This window comes from Paralichthys olivaceus, chromosome 1 (assembly GCF_024713975.1).
Source record: "Paralichthys olivaceus isolate ysfri-2021 chromosome 1, ASM2471397v2, whole genome shotgun sequence".
Classification (NCBI taxonomy): Eukaryota; Metazoa; Chordata; class Actinopteri; order Pleuronectiformes; family Paralichthyidae; genus Paralichthys; species Paralichthys olivaceus.
The window spans coordinates 5,054,516-5,069,404 of NC_091093.1; the positions used below are offsets into that span (position 1 = coordinate 5,054,516).

A 14,889-nucleotide genomic window follows, 5' to 3' on the forward strand; every position below is an offset into this window, starting at 1 on the left:
GAGATTAATGAGTAAAATTTGCTCATGACACCCTGAAATGATCTTGACTTTGACAACTGCAATTACATGCAGATGTATGTGTGTGTTTTCATGTGTGCATCTGTATTTAATATAATTTACCACCAGTCATTGACCCTTTTTCATTCTTCCCAGTTAAATAAATGAATATATGCCTTGAGAGAGGGTCTGTTAATAATCTATGATCATATTTATTAAAAAATATTTCCTCATCTGTCTTGCTGCTTCATCAACACCTCTCCATCCACCCATCTGCCTAAACAGCTGTTCGTTCTTCATGTCTCTATTCTACCGTTGGAGCATGCACGCATTTCATCTGGCATCAAATGAGAGAGAAATCGAAAGATGCAGGAAGAGAGGGAGCAGACTGAGAGAAGAAGATGGCTGATGGTCCTCGAGTAAGAGATGAACAGATGTGGGACAGAGACAGAAAGAGGAAAACTGCCTTCACTTAACATTTGGAGTCTTAAATCAAGACTACAGAGCAGCTGTGTACAGCTCTCCTCTTGTGTTCATCCTCTTTTTCGCTCACATAACAGCAAACACATTAAACACATAAACTGTTACAACCTCAATAACAACTGAATTGTACTCATTTCTGCAATCACATGAAACTGTTATTTACATAGAAGCTGATGATTCTGTAAATCGTTCAATGAAATGAATGTAAAGAGGAAAAACACTTTGCTTAACGTACAGCTTTTTAATTTTAAAAAGGAGTAAATGTAATGATTCTGCCCGTTCGAGGGACTTTTGATTTGTCTTGATTTGCTTTGGAATTTTTGTTTTGAATTGATTTACCTTTTTGAAGTTGGTAATGTTTGAACGATTTTTGATCTGTTTGCAGTTTGAATTTCCCAGTCCCTGTTTTACTTGACAATTATTTATCTGTGCAGACTTATTTAATTTAGAATGTATTGGTTCCTGGAAAATCCTGGATTTTCTATCCTTCAGTGCTGCAAAGCAGCTAAATTATATTCATCGAAATTGCTTTGAATGCTGAATATAAAATTTGGAACTTCCGTGATCTGCAGTGTCAATACTAAGGAGTGGAAAAAATAAAAAACACACACTCCAATAAGTCAAAATTTACTACAATTTTCAGCAGAGCCAGCTCACTGACTTTAAATGTGTTACTGTCAAAGGATATCAAGTTTGCAATAAATCTATTCCTCAAATTCAGTGACCCAAGCTCGCAGAGCAGGACTAACTCACTAGAGTCTCAAACTGCCTGCAGATGAAACATTTGCATGAGAACGTTTTGTGTGGAGCTTGAAGTCATAGTTTTCAGTGGCTGAGCAGAGGCCACAGAGCTATGATCACCACGTTTGGTACCAGGGGTAAAGCACACTTTGATTGGACTCAAGAGCACTGACATGTCTAGTCTAGACTGATGAATAATGCTTTACTAACTGGAAGTGAAATGGGTACATTGAGTTTGTTATTACTAAATAACAAACACTGCCATCGTGGCTGGGAGGACCTGAATCAGAGGCTAAACCACTACCAAGAATGACACAGGAAACTGTTGCATCTTTCTGATGCCTCTACTTCCAGATTGTTGACAGTCGGCTATAGCATGACCCAAAACTTTGCCTGAGCTTTTTTCTAGGGCTGTATCATACATTATTTGTTCCTTTCTTCAACCCCACTGCAATTCCCAACAGTGAGTTAACTCAGCAGATTCTTCATTCTTTGATAGACATCACTTGGGGAATGAGTTGCACATGCTGTCCAACATGATGTTTCACAATCCACACTGTCTACCCTCTCACATCACCACCAGCACATCAGCAGAGCGCTCTTCTCCCTGTCTGAAAAGGATTGAAAAAAGCTCATCTGAGGGACTTGAGTGGATGGGTTGAACTTGTCAACATTGATAAAATATCCACTGTTGTGGGGGACCTAAAGGCCAGGCGGAGCCACAATGAAAGACAGGAGAACGGCCTAGTCTCTCTCTCTCTCTCTCTCTCTCTACTATTGACTGAACTTTCCATGTATCTTTGCGATTTTGTGTGTGAATATAAACATATATTTTCCTTTTCCTACCTTGCTTGTATGGGTTTAGCTGCATGCGTGTTATTTCTCGTCAATTATGTTAGGTTTATTCATGTTCATGTTTAGAGTTTTGCCATGCCTGAGTTTAGTTCATGTTTAGTCTTGTTTGTTTTGAGCACTTTGTGTCAAGTTAAACTTCACTCACGTCAAGTCTCGTCGTGCACTTCCTGTTTTAGTTTGCACTCACCTTCTCCCTCTCGTTTCAGACCCTGACTTCCTCCCTTTGTGTAATTTTCCCGCCTTGCTGATCATCTTCACCTGTTTTCCCCTTCCTCATGTATAAATAGTCCTGGTCTCCCTTTGTCCTGTGCCAGTTCGTCTTGTTCTGTCCATGAGTGTTCATTGGAGTATCACCTGGAGTATCACCAGCTCTAGTCAAGTTTATGGTCTTTTTTGATTCGCACTTTTGTAAGTGTTTATTTTCTTCCTTTTCATATCCTCTTAGAGAGTGCCTTTTGTCTGTGCACCTTTTTGTCAAGAAATAAGCCTTTGTTATATTCACTACTATAACCGAGTCGTGCATTTGAGTCCACCAGCATTCTTGTCTGAGGGCGTTACAATGTGTTATTCAGTGAAGTAGACATTTCATTCTGGTTGTTCAGACAGAAAATAAGCACTGTGGCCATCACAAGGTGAACATTACCTGTTCTCTGCTCAGGTTAAGTTACGGGAACAAATTATATTGTGATTTAGTAGCCTGTGGGTTGAGGTCATGATGTATAATGAAGACTTGGCCTGGTTTGAAATGATAAGGAAGTATAGAAAACAGAGTCTGTAAGTCATGTATTTGATCAATGTAGCCTCCTGATCCTGCATTTGGGTTGGGGGGGTGCAAAAATGGTGTGTGTGTGTGTGTGTGTGTGTGTGTGTGTGTGTGTGTGTGTGTGTGTGTGTGTGTGTGGTTTCAGCTGGAGTGTGTACAAGTGTGCGTGTTGCTGTGCACACCTTGTTAGATTGGTTAATGTGAGTCCTGTATTATGTAATTCGGAATGATAAAGGACGCTGTAATAGCTAATATTAAATTGGTCGTTAGTGTAATATCATATTCTTTCCTAGGGTAATTGGAATATTAAATGTACCCCATGTAAAAGCAATATTTCCTAGTTTCACCTTGTAAGTCTCAAGATGCTAGTGTCAACATGTCAGTTGTACTTACCAGAGTTGGGCTGTCCATGTTTGCCGGGCCGCGCTGACTCCCAGCCGTCCACAGACTGAACCTCCAGCAGATAGGAGCTTTTGGTCTCACGGTCAAACACAGTCTGAGTGTAGATGAATCCCAGTTCCGGGTCAATACGGAAATACTGGTGGTCCCCACTGCGGTCCACCAGTAGGGAGTAGGAGATCTGCACAGTGGGAAGGTTATGACACACAGGTCATTATTGCTAATTATGTCCTGTGTAATAATACTGTCTCTCTGCCCCCACATGTATTCATTTATTTTACTACATTTCACTAACTTTGTGTTTTTTCCCTCCCATAGTCTCCACAGTCATCTAAGTGCTGCTCATTGTGGAAACCTTTGGGTTTCTCTATAATTTTTAAGGTCTTATATTATGATTTGGTGCTATACAATAAAGTGTAATTTAACTGAATTAATTAACACAGCAGACAACAGTGTGAACATTCACAAGAAACCCAGTTCAACTGAGGCGATGCTGAAAGACCAATTGTTTGTGTGTGTGTGTGTGTGTGTGTGTGTGTGTGCAGATGCACGTCTGTCGTCACCTTGCCATTGAGACCTAAGTCAAGGTCAGTGGCTGACACCTGGAAAACCAAAGTTCCTGTTTCTGCCCCTTCAGTGACTGAGGCCTCATAGATGGAGGAGGTGAAGAACGGGACGTTGTCGTTTACATCTGGAGAAGGAAGAGAAGGGAAAGAGAGCGTGTGCTTAGGCTATAAAATAATTTCAACATAGTATGTTTGGTGAATTTGATAAGAAACACCACTGACAATTAATGGGCTCTTTGCGAGGCCTGAAGGGCCTGAAGGTAAAATTTGTTTTCAAACAGTTGTTGGTGGCACAGTTATCAATTGAAAAGATAAGTTATGACAAACAATATGCAATGTAGTGACATTTATTTTACAGATGTATTGTTTCTTTGGATTAAGAGATGATATACAGCCACAAACAAGGAAACAAGGAAACACTCAGCTTCAGATCCAAAGGCAGATAAGTAAACTTTTGTATTAGTTGATTGTCAGATGATCGTAAAATCACGTTGAAAGGAAAACACACCATCATCCTTCATTCAGCCTGCTAATTCTTGTTTGCCTGTTGCTGGCTCCACACTGATTCTCTTAAATTAGTTAACCACCATCTCTTTAAATTACTTCACAATGTGCCTCCACATCCACCACACTCAAATGTTCTGCTGCCAAAAATACTTTCTTCTGATCACTGTTAATGACTCTGTTCTGGTCCCTGTCTATTTCCTGCTTTCATCTACAAGTAATTGCTACATGAGCACTGCCAGGAAATAAAATGACCAAATCCAAAGATTATTTCATATTTTGGTTCATATGTCAAAAATGGGTGTCCAAAACACCCCAATATGGACCAGAATGTACCATGGATTCTGTATTTTGTCAGTATTGGGTCAGTTATTTCGATTGAAATTTAGGAAACAATTTATATTTTCTATTGAATCTGTATTTTTTATACTCACGTGTTATTGCTATTTTTATGTGTGACAGCAAACAACTGTTGCTATACAGTATAAAGCTAGAATTAATGCCTCAGCCAAGGTCCAACAGTCTCTGTATTAAACCATAATTTAAATTCACTAAATCAAATTTCTTTTTCAAAATTCTCACAAATAGCAGTCCTCTTAACTTGCCAGATTTTTTTCATCAAGATCCATGAAATATTCTCTTAAAAGATGTACACATTTTTGAAAACCTCCTTGGCGGAGGTATAATGGTTACTTAAAACTAACTACCTCGATTGTGTCCCTACTCAAACTCCTGTGAAGATAAATAAAGCACCTCAACTAAACTTAATGAAATCTAAACTAAAACAACAATCAGAAAACATTTTTTCAAAACACAATGTTTTGTCATCTGAAAAAAATTCTGATTCTGAGTATCAAAAATCCCTGTGCAGTGTTCTGGTGTCTGGATGCCCCTCTACATTGAACTACGTCTATATACTATATACTGCATTTCTTTTTATTATGAATACTTCTTAAAGGTCATTTTGTAGGTTGTGGACAAATAAAGAAAACACCAGGCAATGAATATCAAAGCTCTTTGTAGTTGGCGCACCACTGGGCTTCAAAGTGGCTCTGGTCCTCCTAGCATCCTGGAGAGTGGTTGATTTTGGGCTTTCATCAGCCTACAGCTATAAAAATAAAGTTTGGAGTCTATATGGCATATCATTTTAAGATCCGGCTGATGGTAAGGACACTAGAGTCCATCCTAGTTTGCATGAATAATTCATTTGTTTCACAGAATATTTGTGGGGAATAATTGTCTGGGAACTGAGAACATCGGTATCAACACCATGGGATGTAACTCCAGCTCAATGCCATCCTATTGATTTATGTTAGACCATGCATTCATTATAGCTTTGACAACTGATGCATCAATGTCATTTTTGCTGTTGTGGTTTTATCTTTCAAACCATGAACTAAGTTTGCATGAATAGCAGAGGACAAATTCTAAATATAGTCCAAAATTATTACAGAAATGACTTGAATAGAGCAACAGATTAAATACAGTATAATGCTGCTCCATTGTCATTTTTTCCCCCTCGCCTTTCTTTGAGCAAATGTCTTAATCTATAAATTAAAAATGAGGCCTTAACTCCATTACAGAGCTCCCTCCCTCCCCCAGCAGGATCGCCTCTGAGGAGTCAAAGAGCTTTGGAGGGGTGAATGAAAAGAGGAGAAGGGAGTCAGGAGTAGGACAGAAAGACAGAGAAGGGAGAGTGGGTCTGTGTGAATTAATTATTTCTCACTGGATTAGGACCAATGTGATGTGAGTGTGTGTGTGTGTGGGTATGCCTGCATGTTGCCAGGGGATTAAATGCAGGGAGAGTGGGGCATGTAGGGTAGGCAGAGTTATTTTGAGGAGCAAGGTCAGGAGCTTGCAAACCCTATCATATTAAGCAGAGATGATCACAACCTAAATCAGGTGCTGAACATTGTCAGGGACACAATAGAAAAGGGCAGAGAGGTGAAAACTGCTGCAGATGGAAGATAATATATATTTTAGGAGAGTGAGACTTTGACTAAACCTAGAGGTCTGTGTTGAAATTTCTTGGAGCAGTGGGTTTGAGCGTATTTTACTCTAAGCTCATCATACTCACAACAGCTGGCGAGCACTGCAAATAATTTGGATTTACACAGCTTTGGAATCCAAGATTTAAACGGGTCAGATGGAAAATTAGAACACAACCCGTCTTAGAAAGCGCAGTGATACAACTGACCCATCTGTTCCTACCAAATGCTCTTTATTCTGTCTCCTGCCGTGGCCTCACATGGGGAGCAACTGTTGTAACAGTGCCACTGTCCATGTTGAATACAGAGGGTGAGAATTAAAAAAAAGCATATACACAGCAGTAGTTTTAAGTTGGCACTATATGAGTTGAGACCATAGCTGGGTCCTGAGGCTGGTTCAAGTTCAGTATTGGAAAAGGAAAGTGTTTAATGCTGCTCTTGACTGAGAACAGCTTTGTCCATTTATTGTTATAAAAAGTCCATTAAGCCTGTCCTGCAAACTCACCATGTAAAATCCATCCTGCTCCTCCATTAGCGTATACCTTAGCCATCAAAAATGTGCAATCAAATACCCACTTTTCCTCTCTTCCTGTAACCTTACACAGTCATACCGTATTTTATTACACAATTTCAATTGACCAGTTGCAACAATGCTTTTAGATGAATGCAGGAAAACAATGGTGTTCGGAGACAATGTAAAACATAGTGAAGGAATGAAAATCCACTAAAGCAAGTTAAAATAAAAATGGCCTACCTGTGACATTGACATAGACTGTGGTGAAGGCTGCCAATGGCACGGCAGCGACATTCTGAGCTCGAACCCGCAGCATGAAGTTTCTGGTGGTCTCATAGTCAAGGGGCTCAGCCACCAGGATGGAGGCCGAGCCGTCCTCTCTGTTGGGGGTCAAGTAGAAGCGAACAGGCATGTTGGTCTCTGGGACCATTCCGTCCTCCAGATTGTAAGTCACCCTGGGATCCCCAAGAGGGGAGGTGGCCTTGATGGTCTGTGTGAAACAGAGACAAGGATAGAAGGTAGTGAGATTTCTCTATTACAGGACATGTCACTCATTTTAGTCTGCATACCACTGAGGGGCTTTATGTTGTCAGTGAAACCCCAGGGTCACCATCACTCACATAGTTGTCAGATGTTACACAAGCTACACAATGTAAAATAACACTACAAAACACTACTCTGACATCGTGGAAGGTGTTCTATTTGTCATCTTACCTGATAGCTGAAAAAGGATTTTGACCAATGACTCAATATGTATAATTGTTATTTTCTCAAATTTTGGAATAAATGTACTGACCCGTGATCTGAAAACCTGACAGAAATTTTGCATGTTTCCAATTACGAGTTTTGAAAGCTGGAAAAAAACGCTGAATGCCAGCAGAGATCCTCTGGACAGGAACTGAGATCGGGGACAACCGCTGCTGGACCTCAGTGGAAGTGTGCATTCTAAATAGTGACAAATGATCTGCCCAAATGGATAAAAGTGTTTTATGCACATAATAATGAATATTAAAATGTCCAGGCAATAAGTCTCAAACTGTTAGAATAAAAAACAACCTGCTGAAATCCTGCAGGATCAAAGACTCATCATGCATTCTCCCAAACTAATTAAGGAGAGGCTACTCAAAGCTGAGGCCACATACACACATCCCAATTAAAATCAAAAATGCCATCTCGGACGTGATGCGGCTTTCCTATGGGTGACCTAGCTGTATCCATTCAACCTGTGGAGCACAGCACTACAATAATGAGACACCCTATTAGGCATGTAGAACTGGCAAACATGCCTGGCTATTGTATGAGCTGATTTAGGCCATAAACACCTCAATCTTCCACAGCAGAGCTATTACAACCCGCTGAGAGTTATTGTATCTTTGCATAACAGTCAAATCAACGCTGAACTGCCATCGCGATTAATACATTGTACTGTAGGGACCGCACTGCCTCTCTTTCATTCTCCCTCCATTTATCAGCATCTCTCGCGAACACAATCAAAACACACACACACTCACAGCCTCATAAAGTACTCTCCTCTGTCTTTTCATTTTCAATAGTATTCATCAGCAACTTTAATGGATTTAATTGCTTTCAAGAGATCCTCCAAAAAAATACAATCGATAAAATGTTAATGGAGTAAGAAGTTGATGCCTGTGAATAATCTAATTCAGTTTTGAGGAAACATTTGAGCTGCCAAATACTGGAGTAATATCCACACAGGTTGTTTTTTAATGTTGCACAAAGCTGATTGTTGCTGGGGTCTTATTCTTTTCAACCACAGAAGAGAAACTGAAAAAGGCAGTAAACAGAGAGTGGAATAAAAATCTATTTTTGCAACACCACAGTGTGTTTTAGCTGCACTACAGGATATTAAACATTGTGATTCTTACGTGGAATTAGAATAGATATTAACATTTTGCTCAGTTTGCAGACAAATAATTTTCTGTGTCGGCATCTATTACCACCTACTCCTATTGGTAATAAAGTTACTGCAAAAAAATAGCACATGCCTTCTCCGCATTTAGCAATGATCCAGAGACAGATAAAGTCAGATTTGCTGTACTTTCACCGGAGCTGCACTGACCTTTCTGGATGCTGAAGGCTACTGCTTCTGCTTTAATTCAAGGAAGAGGACAAGCACTTCAAATTGCCTCTTGTTTTTTCGAACTTTTATTCATTCAAGTTTCAAAGAGGGCAAAGCTCTCTTTTGCAGTTGCGATTAAGCGCCTTGCTCAAGGGCACCTCTGTGATGGTGATCGGGGGTGCTGCAGTGTGTCCCTGTCCCTGCTGAGATGTTTCCTTCCAGTATGGGGAACGAACTCTCAACCCTTTTCTGTCAAAAGCCTGTTTCTCTGCCCTTTAGGCCACCACCCTCTTGTGTATAAAGTGCCACAGATATATAAATAAACATGCCTTGCTTTTTTTATATTTTAAAAAAGAACAAAAACTCTTCTCATGTACTAGACTTGGGCGATGTCTGCTGAACTAGCATATGACAATGTACAGTGAAACATTGAGATGGAAGACAGCAACAGATTTATTCAGCTCTGATGCTTATAATCATTAGCTGCTTTCTATTTTTAAACGGTGCTGAGTGTCGCTGTTGCTGGTTACAATAACACAAATGCTGCTGCTTTGTCATATTGGCTGTGACTAATTAACTTGATGACAGGCCTTAAATAAACTAGCCTGAGATCAGTTTGCATGTCACTGTACAACCAAGTCTGAACCATAGACTGTATATGAAGAAGCACGATATATTTCCACTTCCTCCCACTATCCATTGATCACGGGATGGAGCCGCGGTATCCACATCCAGCCGATACACACGTTGACTAAATGTAAAAAACACGGTGGCCTCCGAGAGGGTCCCCTCGATATAAATATAAAGTATTTAAATATAAAGGGCCTTTTCTGGGGTAAAGAAAACTACACTCTTACACACTGGACCTTTAACACCTATATTTAACATTTATTTTGGTCAGTGTTTCATCCACTAACATGGAGGAGACATGGTTTATGGTCTATACTGCAGCCAGCCAGCAGGTGGCAATCAAGACGTTTTGTCTTCACATTTGGGGAACCGTCATGTCGTTCTTCTTTATATAGTCTATGTTCTCAACTGAGTTGTTCTTTACTTCCAGGAAATGCATTAGAGTGAGACATCTTAGCAGTTTGCATCAAATCTCCAGCATTCTCCAAAGTGAACATTGATTTATATCAAATCATAAAACGAAGCTTCAAAACGTTATATTTTAGAACCATAACCTTCAGTATTTTGAAGAAGACGCTCGTATAATTAAGGTGAGTGAGATTAACTAGTGTAAAGCTATGTTATCAATGTGTCAGATACGCCAGCTATTTAATCAACATGTAAGAAACGTGAATTAAATATGGGATCTGCCTCATTATTGGGAGATGCCTGATATTAAATCACTCTGATGGGGGCCAAAAAATGTGATTAAGACATGACTCCTAATAAACTATAGGTGATAAATAATTTTCTCTATGTTATAGCACAGACACTATAGCGTGCATGCTTGTGTGTGAGTGCGGCAGTGTACGCTCTGCTGCCCAGGGAATGGTGGCTCATGATGCCACTATCAGTCACTAGTCACGTCAGCCATTAGTCCAACCCTGATGTATTTGCCAGCAATTCCTCCCTAAGCGTCTGTGCTTCTGCTGCCTGTTTGTCAACTACCACATCCCCCACCCAACGTACCACGATGGGCGTGTCTCTGACGGTGTTTTCTGGGATGACCACGCTGTAGCTGTCCTTCTCCCAGTGCGGAGGCTGATTCTTCACGTTGGTGATGGTGACGGCCAGCTCCACTGAACTGCTCCTGTTCCCTCCGTCCGTAGCCATGATTTCCCTGGTGATGTAGGTCCTCTGCAGCAGGAGGTCCCCACCGATGAAGAGCAGAGTAACGGAGAGGTGATGAGTTCACATAATGGAGTGTTGTCATGTTGTCAATGAGTGTGACAGTGATAATCACAGCTTCCGTAGAGGCTGCTGAACGTGTCACAGGTCACACAGATTTCAGAAAGCAATCCATTTTCCACACTTCTGTGCAGACGAAAATGACTGTTGGCTGCATTTGTGTAAAAACAAGCATACTGAGGGATAATTGCGCTGATTGAAGGTCATAGCCAACAGTTTAATAAACCTTACAAAAGCAATTACCTGTAGCCACTGTAATCAGAGGGAATGGTTTAATTTAGAAAATAAAGGAGAATAAGTTAGTATCCCCAGTGCGAGTTAATTGGTGTCATTTGCACAACAGACACAAGTTCACTTTTTTTCAATTTACTTCAGGTCTTCCACTTTAGGCAACATGCAATGTTGATTATTTACACATTCTAAAAAGGTTTGTTTGTTTTAATGGAAAACTGCTTTTCACTGAGCCGTTTTTTCACATGACCCAGGATTCATTCTTAAGATTTGCTGCAGTCTTGTAGTTTTAAAATGCAATGTTTGCTCTTGGCAATTAAGACAACTGAGATCATCACATTTGCAAAGGCGAAGGTGAAATAAACATGTAGGCAGTGGCTGCATGTGTTTCACGCTTTATGCAGTTGTCCTCATTAGTGGAAAAGTTGAGTCTCTTCAAACACGGATATGTTCTAGTGAACCCTTCACTCAGGCAAGGTGCTGAGGAAACTCAGTCCTCTTGGCACCAGTAGATGGTGAATTGTTGTTCTTTCAGCTTTTATCACTGTGGCACTCATCTAAGGCACAGTGCACACTACGTTGGCAATTTCCTCGACTGCTTGTTCGTGTTGTCACCAAGATTGTTTTTCTGCTGGTGAAACAAAGTCTTAGAGGCAGCAAAGTGAGGGAACATATCAGCATTGATACTTATCCCGATGCCAAAGACTCTGGTGAAAACATTATCACATATTCAGAATGACTGTGCTACTGACCTCTGCCCTCTAACTGTCAACAATCAAAGGCTTGATTACAAATATGCTTAGAATCGGTATGTTGATATGTTGATTTGGTTCATTGCCAGTCTCACACGACTTCTTGGTTGTAAATATAAAAATCACATCATTTCTATGAAGTATTTACGTGCTACTTGATGTGGTTCCATTAGCATGATTAGCTCCAAGGACAACCCATAGGTTATTTATACCACTGCTACACATATCAGCAGTTATATAAGCAGAAAGCTCCTACATACACCCAACATTTACACTTACATACACTTTTTAAATAGCAAGCAGGAACTGCCTTCAATGCAGCTTCCACCAGTGGGTTCATACCTGAGAGATGGGCTGGTTGACATAAACCCATCCCGTCAGGGGGTTGACCCTGAGGTACTCCGGCTGTTCACTGGACACAGAGTACATGATGGCTGCATTTGTGCCAAAGTCATCGTCATGAGCCGCCACTCGCAAGAAACTCGTCCCGATCATGGTATCCTCACGAAGGAAGTCTGTGGGAGAGGAAGCATAAGGAGTGTGGTTGGTGCTCCATTGGTTATGTAAAGCCTTCGTTTTCTTGACTTTGTCAGTACAGTGGTCCAGTGTTTGCAGCGCGCTGCAATTTAAGAAAACAAAAAAACACCTTCACCACTCTGACAACCGACACATTTAGAAAACAAATAAATGAAGAAAAAAACACCTTCACCACTCTGACAACCTGTGACACATTCAGAAAAAGTGCTGCAAACAATTAAAACGCAAGTTAATTAACACTTTGCAGCATAATTGTTGATTTCATAACACATTTTATGCATAAAGAAGCACACTGCGAATATAATTAACACCAAAACAAGGGAATCATCATTTGTTCCAGTAATATTAGAGTCAGACGTGTTTGTTATAAATTACAACAAGACATCAAGTTCAGTTTGAAAATAAATATAATTGTAACATGACAATGTTTTGTATTGATGTGATGTGTAAATGTAAATTTAGAATGTTGACATCTTGTAAATACAGTCATACTGAAATCATCAGTAAAATCTGGACAACGTTGACGTGTTTGTTTTCCACGGAGCAACCCTGCTTATATGTGGGGAGTGTTATATATGAAGTGAATAAGTCATGGGAACAAGTTTTTTTTTTCCCTCTCACATGTCACCAGGGTGTGACTCTGTAGTTTTCTACCTATCAATACCCAATCTTGTATCATAAGATCCACTCAGGGTGACCACAGCATTCTTTAACTTCTGTATGGATGTGTTAAGGAACTTGCAGCACTGAGTTAAAGTTTGGAGGAAAACATTTTTATTTTGTTTGTTAGCACTTCATTAAAACTCTGATCTTTCTCTAACCTACGTGCTTTTGTTGTCTTAATCACAGATGGGACTGTGGATGCAAACCTCCACAGTTGTGAGATCTGTACACCTACCATCCACACTAACACCTCCTGGGGACTCTGCTGCTGCTTATACAATTAAAACTTGATTCATTGAAAACAATATTTCACTTTCAACTATATTCCAACCAGGGATTGTGCTTCCTTCACAACATATCTGTTTTCGATAGTTCAGCTGTATAATAACAGAATAAAAAACATTGGTCCATTTGCATGTGTCTGTCATTCATTCTAATATCCACTTACACTCATATCGGATGTTTTCGAACTTGGGACTGTTGTCGTTCTGGTCCAGGATGAGGATGTTGAGCTGACAAATGCCAATCAGCGGGTCGGCCGCCTGGTCAGTGGCGGTCACCGTCACCGCATACTCCCGTTGGCGTTCACGGTCAAATTTCCTCGCAGTCACAATTACCCCTAGAGCCAGACACATCAAGGTTGATACAACAGGTAAACCCTACCAGACACCACTCGGTCTCATGTCTCCAGAGCATCTGCAATTTAACACAAAAATGAGTTTCCTTTGTTTGCCTCCGAGCCAGACTTTAAAGACTACACTTAGTAGAAAAGGATATGAGAGCATTTCAAAAGTAGTTATCATCAAAAACAAAGAGAATTATCTTCATTATTAATCTCAGAGAAGATTTTAGCGATGACAGTTAAAGCATTTCCTGCTCCATTAAAAACACTGTTGCAAGTCAAGTGAAATGTTATGTTATTTGGTTTGTATTGATGTTCAATTTTTTTTACACATAAGCCTTTGACACTTTTTCCCCAAGTTGAAAAGTAATTTTGTATTTTACTCTTGTTGAGGGGTAAGCGCAGAGGATGCTGTGAAGCCCTATGAGGGAAATTGATGTTTGTTAGCTGCACAAATCAAATTTGATGATTGAGTACCTATGTCAAATGTAAACTTATGAGCTTAGCTGAAAGATAGCTGCCTCGTGCACAGGGTCAGTGCTGTAGATGTTTATTTTTGTGAGATGGTTGAAATATGCTTCAAAAATATTTGATGGGGAAAAGTAAGTTATGATGCGTCTAACCACAAGGCTTTGAATTATGATCCTTTCTTTTGGCTGCAAATATAATACATTTAATTCTGTCTGTTAGTAAAAAGGAGTTTAGAAATAGCTTTAAACTGTAAACGTATCTGTACCCTTTTCAGCACCCTGCATGCGCTTGTTGCACTTTGTCAAACCTGATGGATATGTTGAAAAGAATGATGTCTGCATGAGACTTCCCACTGGGATAAAAGTATGTGCACTCGTCTGTTTTTGTGCAAGTGGAAGTGACTGTGTGTGTTTCAGTACCAGTGTCAGGGTGTATGCTGAATGCGGGAACGGTGGAGTCTTTGTGCATGAAGCCGTATGTGACCCTGCCATTGGAGCCCTCGTCAGCATCCACAGCGCGAACCTGCAGAACAAACGTCCCCGCCGGCTGGTTCTCCAGGACTGACGTGCTCTCTCGGTACTGCTGACACTGAGGAGAATGAGGTGGCAGGCGGAGGGGATGGGTGGGAGGAGGAGAAGATCATAGCAATGTAAGTATGGAGAAACTTAGATCAATACTCCATTCTATCGAAACAGTGAGGGAGTGTGTGGGAAGCGGAATGATATTTATTTTGAAAGGACAGGGTAAAGATTATTTACTGGGACAAAAAGTGGAACATGGGCACAGAATAATGAGCAAACAGAAAGAAAGTGGGAAGCCTGGGTCTATCGTTTTTATCCATTCATCTTCTAAATTTGCCTATCCTG

General features: G+C 40.4%; 1 protein-coding gene across 1 annotated transcript in view; it reads right to left on the reverse strand.

The window, feature by feature from the left end:
- Window positions 1-14,889, reverse strand: part of LOC109624855 (neural-cadherin) — a 271,831-nt gene that overhangs the window by 132,455 nt on the left and 124,487 nt on the right. Inside the window, exons 9-15 of the mRNA XM_069532203.1 lie at window positions 14,443-14,611; window positions 13,379-13,549; window positions 12,073-12,245; window positions 10,529-10,696; window positions 7,051-7,300; window positions 3,802-3,929; window positions 3,233-3,419 (exon numbers count right to left, since the gene is read on the reverse strand). Coding sequence (XP_069388304.1) covers window positions 3,233-3,419; window positions 3,802-3,929; window positions 7,051-7,300; window positions 10,529-10,696; window positions 12,073-12,245; window positions 13,379-13,549; window positions 14,443-14,611 — 1,246 coding nt within the window. The remainder of the gene's footprint in view (window positions 1-3,232; window positions 3,420-3,801; window positions 3,930-7,050; window positions 7,301-10,528; window positions 10,697-12,072; window positions 12,246-13,378; window positions 13,550-14,442; window positions 14,612-14,889) is intronic.